This window comes from Herpailurus yagouaroundi, unplaced genomic scaffold (genome assembly GCF_014898765.1).
Source record: "Herpailurus yagouaroundi ecotype Mexico unplaced genomic scaffold, PumYag 197, whole genome shotgun sequence".
In the NCBI taxonomy this organism is placed as follows: domain Eukaryota; kingdom Metazoa; phylum Chordata; class Mammalia; order Carnivora; family Felidae; genus Herpailurus; species Herpailurus yagouaroundi.
In genome coordinates this window covers 29,054,754-29,073,312 of record NW_024412428.1, presented here as the reverse complement: position 1 = coordinate 29,073,312, position 18,559 = coordinate 29,054,754, and the positions used below count along the sequence as shown (strand labels likewise).

Genomic DNA, 18,559 nt, shown 5'->3' with positions numbered 1-18,559 from the left:
TCCCATAATATACAGCTTAAAAGTTGGTGGTCCAACAAAACTAATATATGTTACTTTCAGCTAGGAAAAGAAAAGTCATCTTCTTTACACATCTTTAGAATGGTAATTCTTTAATCTAGAACTTAGAAAAACCTAAGCAAAGAAGCACTAGCTTTCCAGAAATGAAAGTATTTCCCCTGGGCCAAGATGGATAATTTAGTAACTATGTAAACTTGGGGAAAGCTTTTAAAGTCCATGAACCCCGGTTTCATCTATAAAACTAAGAATAATCTAACAACTTCAAAGGGTTAACATCAGAATCCATTTTAAATTAATTCACTGAGGGGCATCTGGGTGGCTCAGTTGGCTAAGCATCTGACTCTTAGAGTTTGGGCTCAGGTCATGATCTCACAGTTCATGAGTTGGAGCCCCATGTCAGGCTCCCTACTGCTAGTGCAGAACCTCCTTAGGATTTTCTCTCTCTCCCTTTCTGCCCTGTCCCCTCCCCCTTCTTTCTACCCCATCTAACCCCCCTGCCCAAAATAAATAAACTTTAAAAAATTAAATAAATGTATTCACTGAACAATTATTGAGCAGCCCTATGTACAACACATAGGGCTAGGGTTGACAAATTTAGCAAATGGAATATACTTACACTAAAAAATTATTCAGTTTGTAAAATTAATGGGGCATCCTATACTTTATGAGCCAATCTTACCTGGAGCATATACAAAGACATAAATATGACATGCTTCTTATCCTCACAGACTAAATGCAAGGGAAATAAAATGTATACATAAACTACTGCACAAAAAAGAAAAATAGTTATGTAGCATTTAAAGAAAGAGGAAAGGCACAAAAAAGGTAACTGGGAACACAGCAGGAGCACTGCAAAATGGTCAGATTCAAGAAGTACTCAAGACTCAAAGGAAAATAAAGAATAAGAGATGACAGTGCTTCGTTAACATCCTCAATTCTAGCCACACAGACTTCTGTATTTATTATCACAAATACTATTCTTCCATAAGTTACATGAGGCGACCCAGTAACACAAGTTTTTAAGTCATTTACGCCATCTATTCACACAAGTCAGCTTCCATTTAAACTACTTCAAAAGAATATGCATTAACAACCTGTTGATAAAAATACCGTATGTAGAAAAATGCCTAATTCGTAATTTTCTCAACTGTCCCCCTCCCAAATCTAGCCATAGTTTTGTGGTTGATTACTTACCCATCTTCTTTTACTAAACAAATTCTACACTATGTGGATAGGGTCAATAGGACTACAATCTTGGTAAGATTTCATTCCTTTTCTCACCTACTTTCTATCTTCCAAACAACTGTTTCTTCTCTCCCCCTCATAATTTAACAGCTTTGTACTTTGTAATCTTTAAATAAATTAGTGGGCAAATCATTTCTAACTAGATGCAAAAAATGACCACTTCTTTATTTTGCACTTTTGCTCAAACGCTCTGCAGATACCCTCTTCTTTCCGCAAAGCCAGTTACCATATTCTCCCTGACACTAGCTGACCTGATTCTACTCTAGGATATGAAAATTCACCCAGCCTTAGAACTTAAACTCAATAACACAGCATGTTGCAGGACATGTTCGTAAAGAAGGTGTAGCAATGGAAAAAATCTACTTATATCATTTATTGTCATTAACTCATTACATATCTCCATACAATTTTACAGATGAAAAAATTTCAGCACTCATTTAGTCCATATCTCTCATTTATACAGTGAAAATTTACACCTACAATAATTTTGTGACAATGTAAATTCACAGAGCAAAGAACCAGAGTCAGATTTTTTTGATTTTTCAGTTCAGTACCTGTCCTGTTAAATTATACTACCTACATCTTTTGATTGATATCTAAAACAATATATGAATTTTAATTCCATTGCATACTTTTTGAAAATATAAATAAATCTAAAAATTACATAATTACTCAAACCAGAGTTTGAGTTACTCAGTATTCGCTTGTTAACAAAGTATTCTAAAATTCAACTTAATTAAAAAACAGGGAAAAAAAAAGGCAGATTCATCTTCACAGTAGTATTTTTAACTGCATAAAACAGGGTGAGAAAGTATTTGTACATCAAAACAGACAAGTTCAAGAGAAGAGATACTCACTGTCAGTATCAAATCTTAAATAGAGGCTGATAATTGCTTTTTAAAAAACCTCTTTAAGAACTATTATACCAATCTTAATAAATGTATAAACACTACTGAGGTTAAATTGAGTTTTACATTCCACTGTCCTAGAATTTTGGGAGGGGAAAATTGTTACTCAAAAATTATTGTTTTTAATTTGAAGACATGTGCCTGAAAGGATCTATAAACTTAAAATCACATGGGTGAGTAGTTGACCAATATTTCTAGATTTTGAAAACATCACTACTGACAACTATTTTATTTTTAAGTAATATCTACACCCAATGTGGGGTTTGAACTCACAACCCCAAGATCAAGAGTTGCATGCTCTTCTGACAGCTAGCCAGGTGCTCCCACTAACAACCCTTTTAAAATTGTCTTACCTTTAAAATAAATAAATAAATAAATAAATAAAATAAAATAATAAAAAATAAAATTGTCTTACCTTTGTTGAAAGTACTTTAAATGTGCTCTGTTCTGGTATTATAAGATGAAGAAGTCTCAGTTTCAAATTATAATCCTCTCCAGAAGGAAGTTTCACCAAAGCAGACAACTAACGAATACAAAATTAGCAGTACATTTTATAATTTATATAATGAAGGATCACTTAAACTGAATATAAGAATAGAATTTCAATGCTGCTACAGATTGTTTTAAATACTTTATATAGAGTACCAGATTTAAGAAACTCAAAATAATCCTTTTTTTCTATTGGGTACCCTTTACATGGATTCTCACATACATTATTAAATAACAGAAAATAGTATGTTTCAAACAAATATTTAACATTTAAATCTCCAGAAAACTCAAGAGCAAAATATAGTATGAAACAAAAGTATTCATACGCAAGACATCTACTTCTACCACTAACTTAAATATCATTAAAGTTTTCTAGTAAATGCTAGCAAACCAAATGATTAGAGGCCGTACTAATTTCACGTGGTTAGCAAATTCTAAGACATATAAATCACCCAACAAATAAGTAGATCTTTTTCACAAAAGTGCATCACACAAATGTACCAAATCACATCTTACTAATTAATGTCTTTTATTATTTGTCAACCAGATTCTACTGTGAATTTCAAATCTAAAGGAAAATTATGTACATCTAGCTGTACCCTACAGTATAAACACTTTTGTCTCAAAATTTAAAATCACTCAAACTGAGAAGCAATGCTTTAGATTTTTATCAGCATTTTCCACATCTCAGGAAGAAATGACATACCTGATAAACTGCTATAGGTTATTCTGCAATATACTATTTTGCAAATAAAAGTACGTAATCTCAAAATAAAAGATAGTTCAAAGATAGTATTAACCTCTTTTTCTGAAAATTCCACATTTACATTATTCTTCTGAACATTCTTGATCATGAGTGTAATGATTACTTGAGATTCTGTTTGATACCAGTCATACCTATTAAAAGAGAAAAAAAAACCTCAGAACATCTAATATTCTCAAAGTTGTTGCTTCTTTATGTTTTGTCAAGATAAAAACTACAATATGATAAACAAGAGCTCCACCTTGAGGAACAAAATAGAAAAGCAGCTGGTGATTCACAAACAATTTTATATAACTGTATTTCCTTTGATCTGTACTAATGAACAGTGAGGTATAATCCCTAAAACGTTTCCAGGAGACTTAAACACTTACATGATTTTCGGGGTTCTGACTTACATCTGTATTACTGTTATGCTTAATCTAATGTTGAAAACAAAACTGATTCTAAACAACAAACCATTATTATATACCATCAATAGTTTTACACTTCCGTTTCAAACTAATATGAAGAAAAAGCACTCTATCCCTATTTTACAGATGAAAAAATATAAGCCCAGAAGGGTGAAGCAATAAGCCAGTCAGTGGTAGGTGTTACACTGGACCCACATCAACCTGACTTCATACTCCAAAATCTCTTAACTGAAGCTGGGGGCAACAGCACTGAATACAATGAGCAGAAGCAAATGAGCTAAAAATTAAAATAACTTAAAAGTTTAACCCATCCTACCAAACACAACATTAAACACAGTATCTTCCTTCAGTCTCAAGGTACATGGGAAAACTAGTGGGCCTAGAAATTCTAATTATGTGTATCTTTCCCACAGAAGGCTCTAAAACTGTAGGGATCCTCACTTTCAAATTAGATTAGATTAGATTATAAACTCCATGAGGGCAGAGCTATTTATCTATCCTGCCACTATTATATTCCTAAGACTGAGCACAGTGCCTGGTAATATGAAATCAATGTCAGATTATCTTACATTCTAACATCATAGTTATTATTCGATGTTTGTGTTATACTCTTGATGCTGCCACCAAGCTAGTCAAATTTCCCTGTCTACTTGGTACTTGGAGACTCATCCTAAATCTCGCCAGAAAGAACATGAATTGTTTTAACATTTTCAAGCAATTTTAGGTAATTAAAATGCACCTTGATTAAAGACATATACTTTAAGAGTCTCAGTTTCCTGCTGAAATTCAGTGAGGATGCAAAGCTCCAGATCAATGCCTTGTGTTTCTGTTACAGTCCTAAGAATACAAGTTGTACACATAGCTAATGAATAATTAAAAATAAATTCAAATACTTGCTAGATGCTTAATTCATCATTGTAACTGCTGCCCTGAGCAATAGTAACTTTCAACTCATGCAGAATTATCCTACGAAAAATATACTCTAAAATATAAAAGGCACAATTCTGTCAAGCCTACTAACTTATTTACCTGTGTAATAACACCTAAAGAGGTTCTTGTCATCTCAAGGTGACATAATAAGGAACCAGAAAAAGTTTAAAGTGAAGTGATTTTAATTTACCCTTAATCATAAACACTAACAGGAATCAGCAAACAGCTCGAGAATTTGTTTTCTCGGGCTAAGCACTATTTCTAAAAAAACTAAAAAACATTAAAATCACAAAGTAAGGACTTGCTCATTACTATTAAACAACAGGATTTTTCCCTTTAGACATATATATCATGCATTATTTCATGAAAAAGAAACACTTACTTGATTTTTGACTGATGAGTCCTCTGGGATGCAGACTGATTTTGGCAAGTCAAAAGAGAAAAATTTTTACAAACTGGTTTAGCAACTGTATATTAAAACGCACATATTATTAATTTACCCAGTGCTATGGTTACTTTGATATGGAGTAACTACATGAAAACGTCCTCAAAGACAAAGCATAATATTCATAATTGTTAAGTAACACTAGTCATCTCAAAAAATTAGAATATTCAGTATTTTTATAATTTTAAGATTTTTTTTCTAAAATAAAAGCATAAAACCCAAAATACTTTCTAAAGGTATGATTGGAAAAGCTTACATCTAAAATGTTCAGTACTCTTTTTTTTTTTTTTAATTTTTTTTTTTTCAACGTTTATTTATTTTTGGGACAGAGAGAGACAGAGCATGAATGGGGGAGGGGCAGAGAGAGAGGGAGACACAGAATCGGAAACAGGCTCCAGGCTCTGGGCCATCAGCTCAGAGCCCGACGCGGGGCTCAAACTCACGGACCGCGAGATCGTGACCTGGCTGAAGTCGGACGCTTAACCGACTGCACCACCCAGGCGCCCCAGTACTAACTCTTTAAAATGAAAATAACAGGGGCGCCTGGGTGGCGCAGTCGGTTAAGTGTCTGACTTCGGCTCAGGTCATGATCTCACGGTCCGTGAGTTCGATCCCCGCGTCGGGCTCTGTGTTGACCACTCAGAGCCCGGAGCCTGTTTCAGATTCTGTGTCTCCCTCTCTCTCTGCCCCTCCCCTGTTCATGCTGTCTCTCTCTGTCTCAAAAATAAATAAACGTTAAAAAAAAAATTTTTTTTTAAATAAAATAAAATGAAAATAACAATGACATTTAAAAAACCATTTTTCAGAAATAGTGTAACTTGGGTCGCCTGGGTGGCTCAGTCGGTTAGGCATTGGACTTGGGCTCAGGTCACTGTCTTACGGTTTGGGAGTCTGAGCCCCTCACAGGGCTCTGCACTGATGGTACAGAGCCTGCCTGGGATTCTCTGTCTCCCTCTCTCTCTGCCCCTCCCCAACTTGCGCATGCACTTCTCTCTCAAAATAAATAAACTTTAAAAATTAAAAAAAAAAAAAAAAAAGAAATTAGTATAAACTTCATGCTTAACAATGGCATCAAACATGGCTCTGGAACATATGAAGGAACGTTTTCATGGTACCTTCCAGATAACAGCTTACTCCATTTATGGTCTCTCAGTAACAAACATTCTAAACTGCCCATCAAAAAACAAAGTGACTCTTGACCAATCCATACTTTCCTAAACTACATGTGTGCCAGTTAAAAGTATGTAAATCTGAAAAACTTGCCCTGGGTCGTAAGTGACCTCTAAGTTGCCCCTAAATGATAAGCGAAGTGATGGGGTTTAAAGGAAGAAAATAAAACCCCTCTACAGATCTGAGTCTAACTCAGAATTACCCTCCAGCATTAACTATTGACAAATACTCAATCTAGATACCAGATGGAGATAATGACTAGAACAGATATACAGAACCTCGGTATAAAGATAAAACTACACTGGTGTCAACTACAGCAGTGACAAAATGCACTGTGACTATACAGCAATTTGTGTTACCAGATGAAGTATTATCCAAATGCTACTCTGTTGTTTTCAGGACTAGTTCCAATCCCCAAAATAGTAAGCCATAAACAAAAATACCAGCGGTGTGAAAGAAGCCAACTTTTAAATACTTCCCTCACCTATCATACTTAGGAATATACACAAGCCTTGGGGGTATAGGGATAACCAGACAGGGTTCACTTTTGGTGATGTTCAAAACTCCAGTCACTACATATGCACATACCTGGCCTCATGCTCACAACCTGTCTAAAGCAGATTAACTCTAGCAGACCCGGTTTACAAATGAAGAAAACCCAGAGAATAAAATATTTTCTCAGTGTCACAATGTAATTCTGGAAGACAAAGATGTACATTTTCATTGAGACTTGAAGAAAGAGACCCAAAAAGGTTAAGTAACTGCCCTTAGAGTTAAGACCACACACACGTTTCCTAAATCCTTGTCATTTTATTGACTAAATTGTAGATGATCACTGCTAAAAAACCATTAGCCGTAATTTATGCGTGTTATTTATAAACATTGTAGTTAAAAAAAGTCAAATAATTTTCAAATCCACCATAATTTTAATTTTTTTTAAATGTTTATTTTTGAAAAAGGGACAGAGTGCGAGCTGGCGGAGGGGCAGAGACACACAACCCAAAGCAGGTTCCAGGCTCTGAGGTGTCAGTACAGAGCCAGACATGGGCTCAGACTCACAAACCGTGAGATCATGACCTGAGCCAAAGTCAGACACCTAACCAACTGAGCCACCCAGGCATCTCTCAACTCCATCATAATTTTTAATTTTTCAGTTTTAAAAGACTTGAAAGTCTTCATGTCCAAACACCAAATATGAAACTAAATTAGATAAACATTTCCAAATTCTAGTTAACTTTTGTGTGTGGGTTTTTTTTTTAATATTTATTTTGTGAGAGAGAGCAAGCAAGCGAGCATGCGCACATGAGGGACGAAGAGAGAGAGAGTATATATATTCCAAGCAGGTTCCGTGCTGTCAGTGCAGAGCTGGATGCAGGGCTCAAACTCACAAACTATGACACCATGACCTGAGCTGAAACCAAGAGTTGGACGCTCAACCAACTAAGCCATCCAGGCGCCTCTGACTTTTGTGTTCCTATTACACCACCATAAACCCTGCAAGTGCTTCCAAGGCAGCAGCTGTTCAACCTAAATGTGAGGACGTTTCAGCAAGGAAAAGAAAAAAAAAATAACCACCCTGACCATACTAAAACATAGCAAATCAACTTGACTCATACATTAAATGAGCCCAATAATTTTCATGGCTACAAACCTCTACATTAATTTCATCAAACCAAAATGTATTACTTCAGTTACTAAAGGAAAAAGTATTTGCATCAAATTGCTTAAGATATAACTAAAAGAAAGATCAGTCTGAGTCCTGTCTCAAATATGCATAGCAAAATTATAATTAAGTAAAAACACGAAGGAGAAAAACTTTGTACTTACCACCTCAGATTGTGATCCTATTAAAAACATAAAAACATCTCCGGTTAACAATACACTTATAGACAAAGTTATATACATAATTTCTATGGTGCAAACATACTGACTGATTGCATAAATCAATTTACCATACATCCCAAATAAAAGAAAGTGGTTTAATTTTGCATTCTGGAGTCACTTTAGACTTCTTAGTAATTTCTTACCGGTAATATAATGATACAAATCTATCTAAATCATCCTTTCAATATAACAGTACCTTGGAAATCACTATCTGAGGGAACTAGTTAAATTTATGATGTATAAAGTTATGAAGTTACAAATAAATTTGTTTAAATCCAAAAATGTCAAACATTTACTTCTTTGTAAACTGAAAGACCTTTAGAAACCTACATGCTTACCATCCTGAGCTTCTTGACACCTTTTAATCCAGACAGTGAAATCAGGATCTGCACCTAGAAAAAAACAGAGTGTAACATCACTCATCTGCACCATCTAACATATTCATTCAACAAATACTTACTGAATATTTACTATGTTCCAAGCAGTGCTTTAGGCACTAGGGGATTCAGCAGTAAATTAGACAGAAACCCTTGTCGTACCACAGTTTATAGCAAACGTAAAATTACAGCTACAAATATACTAATAGGTTTAACATATAGACATTCATCCTGAAGAATTAAAAAAAAAAAAAATTGCTTTTAACCAGTCAACCTTACTGGTTCCCAGATACACAGAATCTCTATTTCCCCTCACCCTCTTCTGTTAAAGGAGCTTCCTCTAGCACAACGAAATCAGATCTGAATTAGAGTCCCTACACACCATCATTTAGTGTGGAGTGGAAGCCTAGTAACAGACAGCTGGACTGGGATCTAAAGGTTTGTTTAGATCCTCTGGTTTAGGTCCTCAGGAGAACAAACCTCTCCTGACCCAGGTTTGTTCTCCAAAGCAGCTACCTACCTATCCTGTCTACTGTTCTCTCAGTGGCCTGCTTGTTACCATGCCATTCTTACCAAGGGCAAAAAACACCTCTGGGGCGCCTGCGTGGCTCAGTTAAGCGGCCAACCTCAGTTCAGGTCATGATCTCACAGTTCATGGGTTTGAGGCCCGCGTTGGGCTCTGTGCTGACAGCTCAGAGCTTGGAGCCTGCTTCAGATTTGGTGTCTCCCTCTCTCTCTCTCTCAAAAATGAATAAACATTTAAAAAAATTTTTTTAAAAACCACTTCTGTACTTTGTGTAGTTGTCATATCTCCAGATTCCATGGGAGCCAACAGACGACAGATGGTGAACTATACACTTAAAAGACGGCAATGCAAACATGTATGTAAGCAAATTATTACAAGACTTAGAACAATGATGATATCTAAACAGTACAGGGTCTAATGAAATACAATGTTTAAAATTATTAAAAGTATTCTACGTAAAAGTTTACACACTCAATCTAATTACAAGCAAGATTATTTTGAAAAATAAAAATTTCTTAAAATGGGGTGCCTGAGTGGCTCAGTTGGTTAAGCATCCAATATGGGCTCAGGTCATGATCTCGCGGTTTGTGGGTTCAAGCCGTGCATTGGGCTCTGTGCTGACAGCTCAAGGACTGGAGCCTGCTTTGGATTCTGTGTCTCCCTCTCTGCCTCTCCCCCACTTATGTTCATTTTCTTTCTCTCTCTCAAAATTAAACATCAAAAAAATTGTTTTAATTTCTTAATATGAAATTTCCTAATATATTAATTTATAAGTGAAATTCAACTACACAGGCCTTAACTAATACCTACATACATGTACATACATATTCATTTTAGTGGGTGAAACAATTACATCAAAATCTTTGATTTAAATAACCTATTATTCAAATTAATCAGTAAATAAAAACCAAGCTTTCTACCATACCAAAGGAAAAAAAAAAGTAATATTCTGAGTTATAAATTTTTTACCTTCTCTAATAAGGGAACCCTAACAATTTAACATAAATTTTCCCTAAAATTAAAAAGAGCAAATCTGTTTTTAAATTAAATATCCTCAACAGCAATTTTACCAAAAACCAGACACCTTCATTTGAGGCAGACTGAAGTAATTCTAAGATAAAAGTCCATGGCAAGAAGGTATTAAAAAAGAAAAATTTTAGATGGGGAACTTTCTATTGCTCTAAAAAAAGAAATAAGGAATAGGGCTTTGAAGTCTAGAAAGGGGAATGATTCATGTCTCTTTAGGGTTTTCATATATGTATCATACAAGAAAACTGGACTCTAGAATTTGCTAGGAGTGGTGGTACGCTGGCTTGCTAAGCGAGTAACCTAATGGTTCACATACTACCACTCTTTCCTAATTTGTAGGTTCCGATTGCAAAGTTGGGCGCACTGTCCTCTCCCAAGCAGGTATACAGAAGAAAAGCAAATAATCAAAACAATACAACAGTAAATTTTTAGAAATATAAAAACACAGTCATGCAATACTTTAAAGTAGAGATTCACAACCTCAGCACTACTGATATTTTGGATGAGATACTTCTCTCTGTTCTGGGAAATAATCCTGTACAACATAGAATGTTTACCAGTATCCCTGGCCTCTACTCACTAGATGTCAATAGCACATCCCCCATCCATCAGTCATGGTCATCAAAAATCTCTTCAGACATTATCAAATGTCCCCAAGGGAGTAAAATCATCCCTAGTTAGGAACCACTGCTCTAGAGAACTGTGAAAAGACTCTATCATTAGAGGAAGATAAAAAGACAGTACACAATACACAATAAGAATTCTGTAGTCTACGATTATCTATGAGATTACTTACAACTTTTGTCTGCCAGTATTTTGCAGACTTTTCTGGTTTTTTGGCTCTTTCAATTTCTATACGTGTGCAGAGATATCCATACTACTAATTTTCACATACTTCTCTGAAGCTGACGTTAAAAACTCACAGTACTTTCAAACCTCCAAGTTTCTTCCTATCACAATTTACCCAAACTGACACTACACTTCCTTATAAAAATTTCTGCTGTAAAACTTCCCATCTCAGCTACCTGAATAATAACTTAAACTGAATAGACTTCTGAAAAAAGAGCAAATGAAACTTTCACTTGTCTATCAGAAAAATATAAAGCCAGGCTAAGTAAAGGGAGCACACTGAGTCTTTATATACAGTTTTTAACTTCTAATGGCAAAGTTTACCTGTGATTTAAATGCTAAAGAAAGGACAATTTAACCAATTTTAAGTAAACTCAAATTCTGCAAACAACAGGAAATGTCAGTAAGAAAAGAAAAAAAGATGTTGGGTTTCTACAATGAACTTGAGATGAATCTGAGATTACACTAACAAAATTGAGCTGTGGTATTTAAAATACAGAAATAGTGGGTTAGTTTATTAACATACAATTCCAATACTTACTATCTAATTTCTGTCCTCCTACAAAAGTTTCTAGAGCAGCAGCAAAGTTTTTTTCATGGTATTCACATATCCTGCATGAGCATATTAAAAACAAATACCACACACACGTGAGATCATGAAAAAAGGCTTTCTTTCTAATTAAATATCTTAGCATGCTCTACTGGTAAAAGAAATATTTTAAGTATATGTTAATAAGCCAAGAAGTTTTCTAATATACTGTAACATTAAATATATCTCCCATTAAAACCCTATTTTGGAACTCATTTCAGAAGGAATTTCTTGATTTTAATTATGTACACTTGCTTATTCCAAAATATAGTTACACTAAGAAATTAAAGAAGTTTCTTAAGAATAAAGTTACACTTAACAGAAACAAGCTGGGATATAAAGTACACAGATACAGCGCTTTCACAGCATTAAATGTAGCCTGTCTAGCTTGGTTGAGAAATATATTCTCTAGTCACTTAAATATAGTAAATCCCAAACAATGAACAAAAAGGGATATGAAATCCATCAGTTTCATCTATACCTTGCAATTACTCCAATCATTGCTATTTTAAAAAACACTAGTTATATATCTCCTATCACATACTAACTAGTTATGGAAGTATAAAATTATATTTAAAATTAAATCCTATTTTAGCTGTAAAAAGTATTAGTAAAATGTATCAATACAGAATTTACTATTTACATAAAACTTAAAATTAATTCATTCAACAAACTAAACACCTACTATCTATAGTCCAGATTCAATAAGAAGAGTGGTTATTGCATACCCTTTTCTCAGCATAGCAATGGAATTATTTGGATTAAGTTCAAGAGATTTCCTTGCATCAGCAACAGCATCTATATACAAAAAAAATTTTTAAAAAATGGGGTTTTTAGTCAGTTATTTGTGGATCCTAACAAGTTACATACGGAACTTGAATCAGCCTTAGATTTTTAAGTTTTCAAGTTTGAAAATGGACAAATGCTTCTAAATTAGGAAAAACTAATCCAAGATATAATTCAAAAAACTTTACCCTCATACCTTATGAGCCTAATATTTAGCTTCCTTTTTAAAGCTATTCAGTCAATGAATAAAGCTCTGTGATAAAGTTCATCTAATTTTCTCATTAACATCATTTATGTAATTTGTCTCAAGGTATTTAATTTTTCCCTACCCAGATTCTCTATCCAGAATAAAGTTACACAATACAGAAAGGTATTCTTTTTTATAAAAATTGCAAATAAGAACATTTCATTTAAATACTCTGTGAAATAGTAAATGTAATGCTATTTTTTTGTTAGCATATAAAATAACTACAAATGAAATCCATATAAATTGTCCACCCACTGAAGGAAGAAAAGACACCCAGAACATCTGTTTGGGTGTTGCTCAACAAGTTTGTCATGTTTCAGCTACTTTACACCCTGTATGAAAGACCAATTTAAAAATCCTCAAAGATAATCTCTACTGTGTATGATTCACTGTACCTTTGGCAAAATTTACAACTTAAGAAAAAATACAGTCAGTAAGAAAAGTTACCACAGTAATTCCCAAGAAGAATGTAACAATAAGCTCTTTGACAATAATATTCTGCATCATCTGGTTTCTGTTCCAAAGCCTTAGTCAGCTCCTAAAATATAAACATGTTGACTGTTAGTACGTGTTTTTTTAAAAGCAACTGAATTCTAATTAAACATGATTTTTAATCAAATAACCTATTATCATAAGCTATTTGGAGAAAACATAACAGGGAATTACAATAAGTCTGGAGCTTTTCTTTGCAAGAGAGTCGGTATCTCCCCTTCTCCGCTCTCCCCCACCAAAACCTACAATCTACTGTAGTATTAGCACAATATACTTAGCACAATTCCTGGCCTACAGTAGAAACTCAATAAATGGTAATTATTATCACCTCATTTATTCTGAAGAATTTAGATGATATACATTGACCATCACAGATTTTCTCCTCCTAATTTGGAAAAGACTCAAAGATCATGTAGAAGTTGACATGCCTAGAAAATGCAAAGCTGTCCAATAAAAACAAAGAAACAAACACAAAACCTAGAAGTTAAATCTAGAGCTCAGGGAAGTTAACAGAATCAATAAAGACACAATCAAGCTTATCTGGCCCTCTCCTATCCTGTCAATGGCAGGCAACCCTAAGAAATTACAGCATTCTGTTTAAAACCCAGATACAATATCTCATAGAAAGCTACTATTAATTGATCAAGATTTAACATCAGATTAAAAGTCTGCCACCCTGGGCAGTCAAAAAAGTATGTTAAGTGGTAGCTGAAACGATGCAAGAAGACACAACACGATCACAATCGGCCAACGAGAAATATAGGCCAATAGGAATGCTTTCATTCTCTACCCAGTGCTCACACATCCTAGGGATTTGGTAGTTTTCTTAAAAGGTAAAATCATTTCAAAAGCCACACATCATTAATTTTGCTTTAACCCAGTAGTGTGGTTCTCACAAAGCAATGTATACTATACATGGTAATCATTTACCCAAAATCCAACACACCTAAGATCCACACCATTTTTTACTATCTTCACCTCTACCGTCCTGATTCAAGCAATAATGAAAATCAAGATCTGGTTTACATCAATAGGCATAAAATGCTCCAATGTCTTTCGCTGACTCAGGACAAAGGCCCAAGTTCGTCTAGTGACCTGCAAGGCCCTCCCTGATACTACCCTCTGCTAGCTTTTCAACCTCCTCTCTTACTACTCTTCCCCTTGTTCATCTACCCTAAGCAAATTGGCCTCCTTGCTGTTCTTCAAACACCTTAGGACTCTGCACCTGCTGCTTCTCTCACTGGAAAGCTCTTTCCCCCAGACATGCACAGAAGATCTATTCCTTTACTTTCTAGTTAGTGATGAGGCTGTGCCAGAGACAGGATTCAAATCCAGTCTGCCTGACTCCAAATATGGTTTTAAACACTGCCTCTTGGTAATGTTGTTCCAAGTATCTTTCACACACCAATTACATTTTATTAATGTGTTTTCCTAACACTTTAAAATTCCTAAGTTAAATGATACCATCTTGCACTAAACTTTCAACAATTTTGAAAAGAGCTAATAGCTTCTTACCTATCTACTCAAATATATCTTCAAACCAAATTTCTAGCCTCTCCTAAGCAAGAAAACAGGTACATTTCAGGTCAAAAAAGCTACTATAAATTATATTAATATCTGGATCATCTAATTGTTTTATTTTTAACGTTTATTTAAGAGTGCGACAGAGCGGGGAGAGGCAGAGAGATAAGGAGAGAGAGAATCCCAAGCAGGCTCCAGGCTGTCAGTGCAGAGCCCGACACAGGGCTTGATCTCACAAACCATGAGATCATGACCTAAGCCGAAATCAAGAGTCAGACGCTTAACTGACTGAGCCACGCAGGCACCCCGGGATTATTAACTTAGAAAGCATTTTTAAACATATGTTACGTAACAAATCCAGGGCAGACACTGAGGGTACAAAGATAATTAAAATTAAAATGGAGTCAAGTAAAAACTTCTGAATTTCAAAGAACCAACTTGCAAATAACCTTTAAAAGCACAAACTAACTGGTTAAGGAGAAACAGTTACATGATTCAGTTAAATAAAACAACTTACTTGTTAGGCTGTTATTTTTGAAAAGTTACCAAGGGACAGAGCACAAACTGAACATTATGACACAAATTTAAATCATAAACTACAATAACCAATTTACTTTGAATAAGCAATACACAGTATAATAAAACCAGAAAAAGTGAAGTTAAAACAATTTGTGGTTGTATGAACTACAACGGACTTGTGGCATGTTTTGAGAGTTCTACTGTTTCTGTGACAACAGTTGTTCACTGCTGGAGTACAAAGGGACTGAAGAAAGGTATCTCAGAAGGCAAGGACTTCAGTGCCAACATTTGAATCATAGTGGCAAAAGGCCATTATGTAATGCAGACCAATGGGAAACATACTGTGAACATGTCCAAAGATATATACTTCCATAAAATTGGTTACGCTATGAGCAAGCAATTTATAGTTCTAAAAATAAAGAGACTCAGTGAACTCTAAAGTATAATTACACTGAAATCTTTACCAAGATAATGACAAAGGAAATACCCTGATAATCCAGAAAAAATAAGGGGGAAAAAACCTCCTTTTTAAGGCATTAAAATTGTTTAAAATTTGAACCTGAGAAAATGAATTTCTAAATCTTTCCAGTTTTAGGCTTTGTAAAAATGCTACTCAACAAGATAACTTGTTGCTAAGGTTAAAAGCTAAAGCAGACTGCTCAGAGGGACCTAACTGCTGAAGGTATGTAGCTCTAAGTATCTCAATTTGACTCCATTTCCCTTTTTCTTCTAGCCATGCTAATCCCCAATCACAGATAATAAACAAGAGTGTCAACCCTTCTCCTTTCCTAAACTATCTAGCACTGCTGAAAACAAAAACCACACAACCATGCACAACTGGGAACACTGCACATTTATGCTAACCAGCTACACTCTCAACAAAGCTATCAATGGTCAGTATCTTTAAAGTCAGCTACCAAACCTTTAATTATATTATACATCCCTAGACCTACCTCCTCCTCCAGAGGATGACCTTGATGCCTTGAACCCAGAGACTTATCACTTCTCAACTATATAACCTTGAGCAAGTTAATCTCTTTGGCCTCAGCTTCCTTGTGAGGAAAATGCAAATACCCACCTCAACTGTTCCAAGAATTATGGGGGGGGGGGGGGCCGCGGCCTGGCGGCTCAGTTAAGCATCTGACTTCGGCTCAGGTCATGATCTCATGGCTCGTGGGTTCGAGCACCGCATTGGGCTCTGTGCTGACAGCTCAGAGCCTGGAGCCTGCTTCAGATTCTGTGTCTCCCTCTCTCTCTGCCCCTCACCTGCTCACGCTTTGTCTCTCTTAAAAATGAATAAACGTTTAAAAAAAAAAAAAGATGCACAAAACCCCTGCCACCTTAAAGTTTACAATGGGGCCCACTTTAGATAGGATGGTCTAGGAACAAAAGCTGAGATGACATTTCAGCTGAAATCTCAATAGGTCTTATCTAGTCCCACTTCACAGGAAACCTGATCCAGAGTGACAAGAGGAATTTTCCTGAGGTTATGGATTTATTATGAAACCAGGATTTTGGATCCAAGCACTCTAATTCCAGAGCCTTTGCTTTTTTCTTTCTTTCTTTCTTTTTTTTTTTTTTAACGTTTATTTATTTTTGGGACAGAGAGAGAAGAGCATGAACGGGGGAGGGGCAGAGAGAGAGGGAGACACAGAATTGGAAACAGGCTCCAGGCTCTGAGCCATCAGCCCAGAGCCTGACGCGGGGCTCGAACTCACGGACCGCGAGATCGTGACCTGGCTGAAGTCGGATGCCTAACCGACTGCGCCACCCAGGCGCCCCTCATTTTTTTTTTTTTTAATTAAACTTTACCCCCAGTGTGGAGCTCAAACTCATGACCTGAAGATCAAGAGTCACATGTTCTAACAACTAAGCCAGCCAGGCACCCCCAAAGCCCGTGCTCTTAACTGTTTATACTGGTTCTCAAAAGATCTCATAATCCATACATATGTTCTCTCTCCCTAGTGAGCTGAGACATCCTGTTCAAGTGTTTGACTACCCTAGTTAGTCTCTGCTATGTTCTCAGTGTACTTCATACACCACTCCATTAGAATATTTACCTTATATTTTACTAATCTGTTGATTTGTCTCTGTCTCCACTAGAATGCAAACTTCCTCAATGCACTCTTTTCATCTTTAGATACCTGACTCCCAGCACAAAATTCACCAGTAATGTATATTGTATACTGAATGAATGAAAAAGGTGAATCAGCTTGATACATTTCCCCTTTAATCCTAATTGGATAGTCTTATATAAAAATATAACATTTTAGGGGCTCCAGGGTGGCTCAATTGAACATTGGGCTCTTAATCTCAACTCAAGTCATGATCTTGCAGTTTGTGAAATCAAGCCCCACATAGGGTTCTGTGCTGACAGCTTGGAGCCTGGGGATTCTACCTCTCCCTCTGCCTCTGCCCCTCCCCCACTGGCTCCTGCAGTCTCTCTCAAAATAAATGTAAAAAAAAAAAAAAAAAAAAAAGTTAACATTTTATTGATATAACATCAAGTGTCCTGATCCTGAATTTCAAAATGACTAGTTGACTCTTAAACAATGAGGTGTGTTAGGGGCACTGACCCTCACACAGTCAAAAATCCAATCTAACTTTTAACTCTCCAAAAACTTAATCCATAGATTTCTATTGACCAGAAGCCTGACTAATAACATGAACAGTCAACTGACACATATCCTGAATGTTGTAGGTATTATATACTATATTCCTACAATAAAGCTAGAGGAAAAAAATTAAGAAAATCACAAGGGAAAAGCATTTACAGAAAGGTATGTGCTGGGACACATCCATGTATAAGTGGGCCAATGCAAACCCATGTTGTTCAGGGGTCAACGGTACTGCTAAACCAGCCCTTGAGAAAGTCTAGAGAGAAACAGCCTCTCATCAAGGTTTCAGGCTTACTTATCATTACCAATACTTAGTAACTAACATTTACCTGTTCATCTTTATGAGAAGGTCTTCTCAAGCTTTAAAAAGAACACTTCCTCTTAAAACAACTGGTTCTCCCCACTCCCAGTTTCTGACTCAGGTAGGTGGGGTGGGTCCTGAGAATGTGCATTTCTAGCAAGTTCCCAGGTAATGCTGCTACAGGTGGTCTGGGGAGGATACTTTGAGAATTACTTTCTACAACACTAGACTCAGTGTGGAAATTTGTGTCCTGAGGGCCCCATTCTGCCTCTAATTGGCTATATACATCTTTGTGACAGATCATTTGGATTTCTTTGGGTCTGTTTTCTTCTGTAAAATGGAAGGGTAAGTACTAGACCACATGAAGTGTAAGAACTTTGAGTCCATCTGAGGTGGGGCCCGAGCATTTGCATTTCTAATAAATTCCCAGGTGACGCTGATGC

The 18,559-nt window shown here is 35.8% G+C and overlaps 1 protein-coding gene across 1 annotated transcript in view; it reads right to left on the bottom strand.

Annotated features, from left to right (window-relative positions):
• Positions 1-18,559, bottom strand: part of SUGT1 (SGT1 assembly cochaperone of MIS12 kinetochore complex) — a 44,709-nt gene that overhangs the window by 23,422 nt on the left and 2,728 nt on the right. The window contains exons 3-10 of the mRNA XM_040448589.1: positions 13,113-13,203; positions 12,361-12,430; positions 11,585-11,655; positions 8,601-8,654; positions 8,206-8,222; positions 5,146-5,180; positions 3,461-3,557; positions 2,587-2,694 (exon numbers count right to left, since the gene is read on the bottom strand). Coding sequence (XP_040304523.1) covers positions 2,587-2,694; positions 3,461-3,557; positions 5,146-5,180; positions 8,206-8,222; positions 8,601-8,654; positions 11,585-11,655; positions 12,361-12,430; positions 13,113-13,203 — 543 coding nt within the window. The remainder of the gene's footprint in view (positions 1-2,586; positions 2,695-3,460; positions 3,558-5,145; positions 5,181-8,205; positions 8,223-8,600; positions 8,655-11,584; positions 11,656-12,360; positions 12,431-13,112; positions 13,204-18,559) is intronic.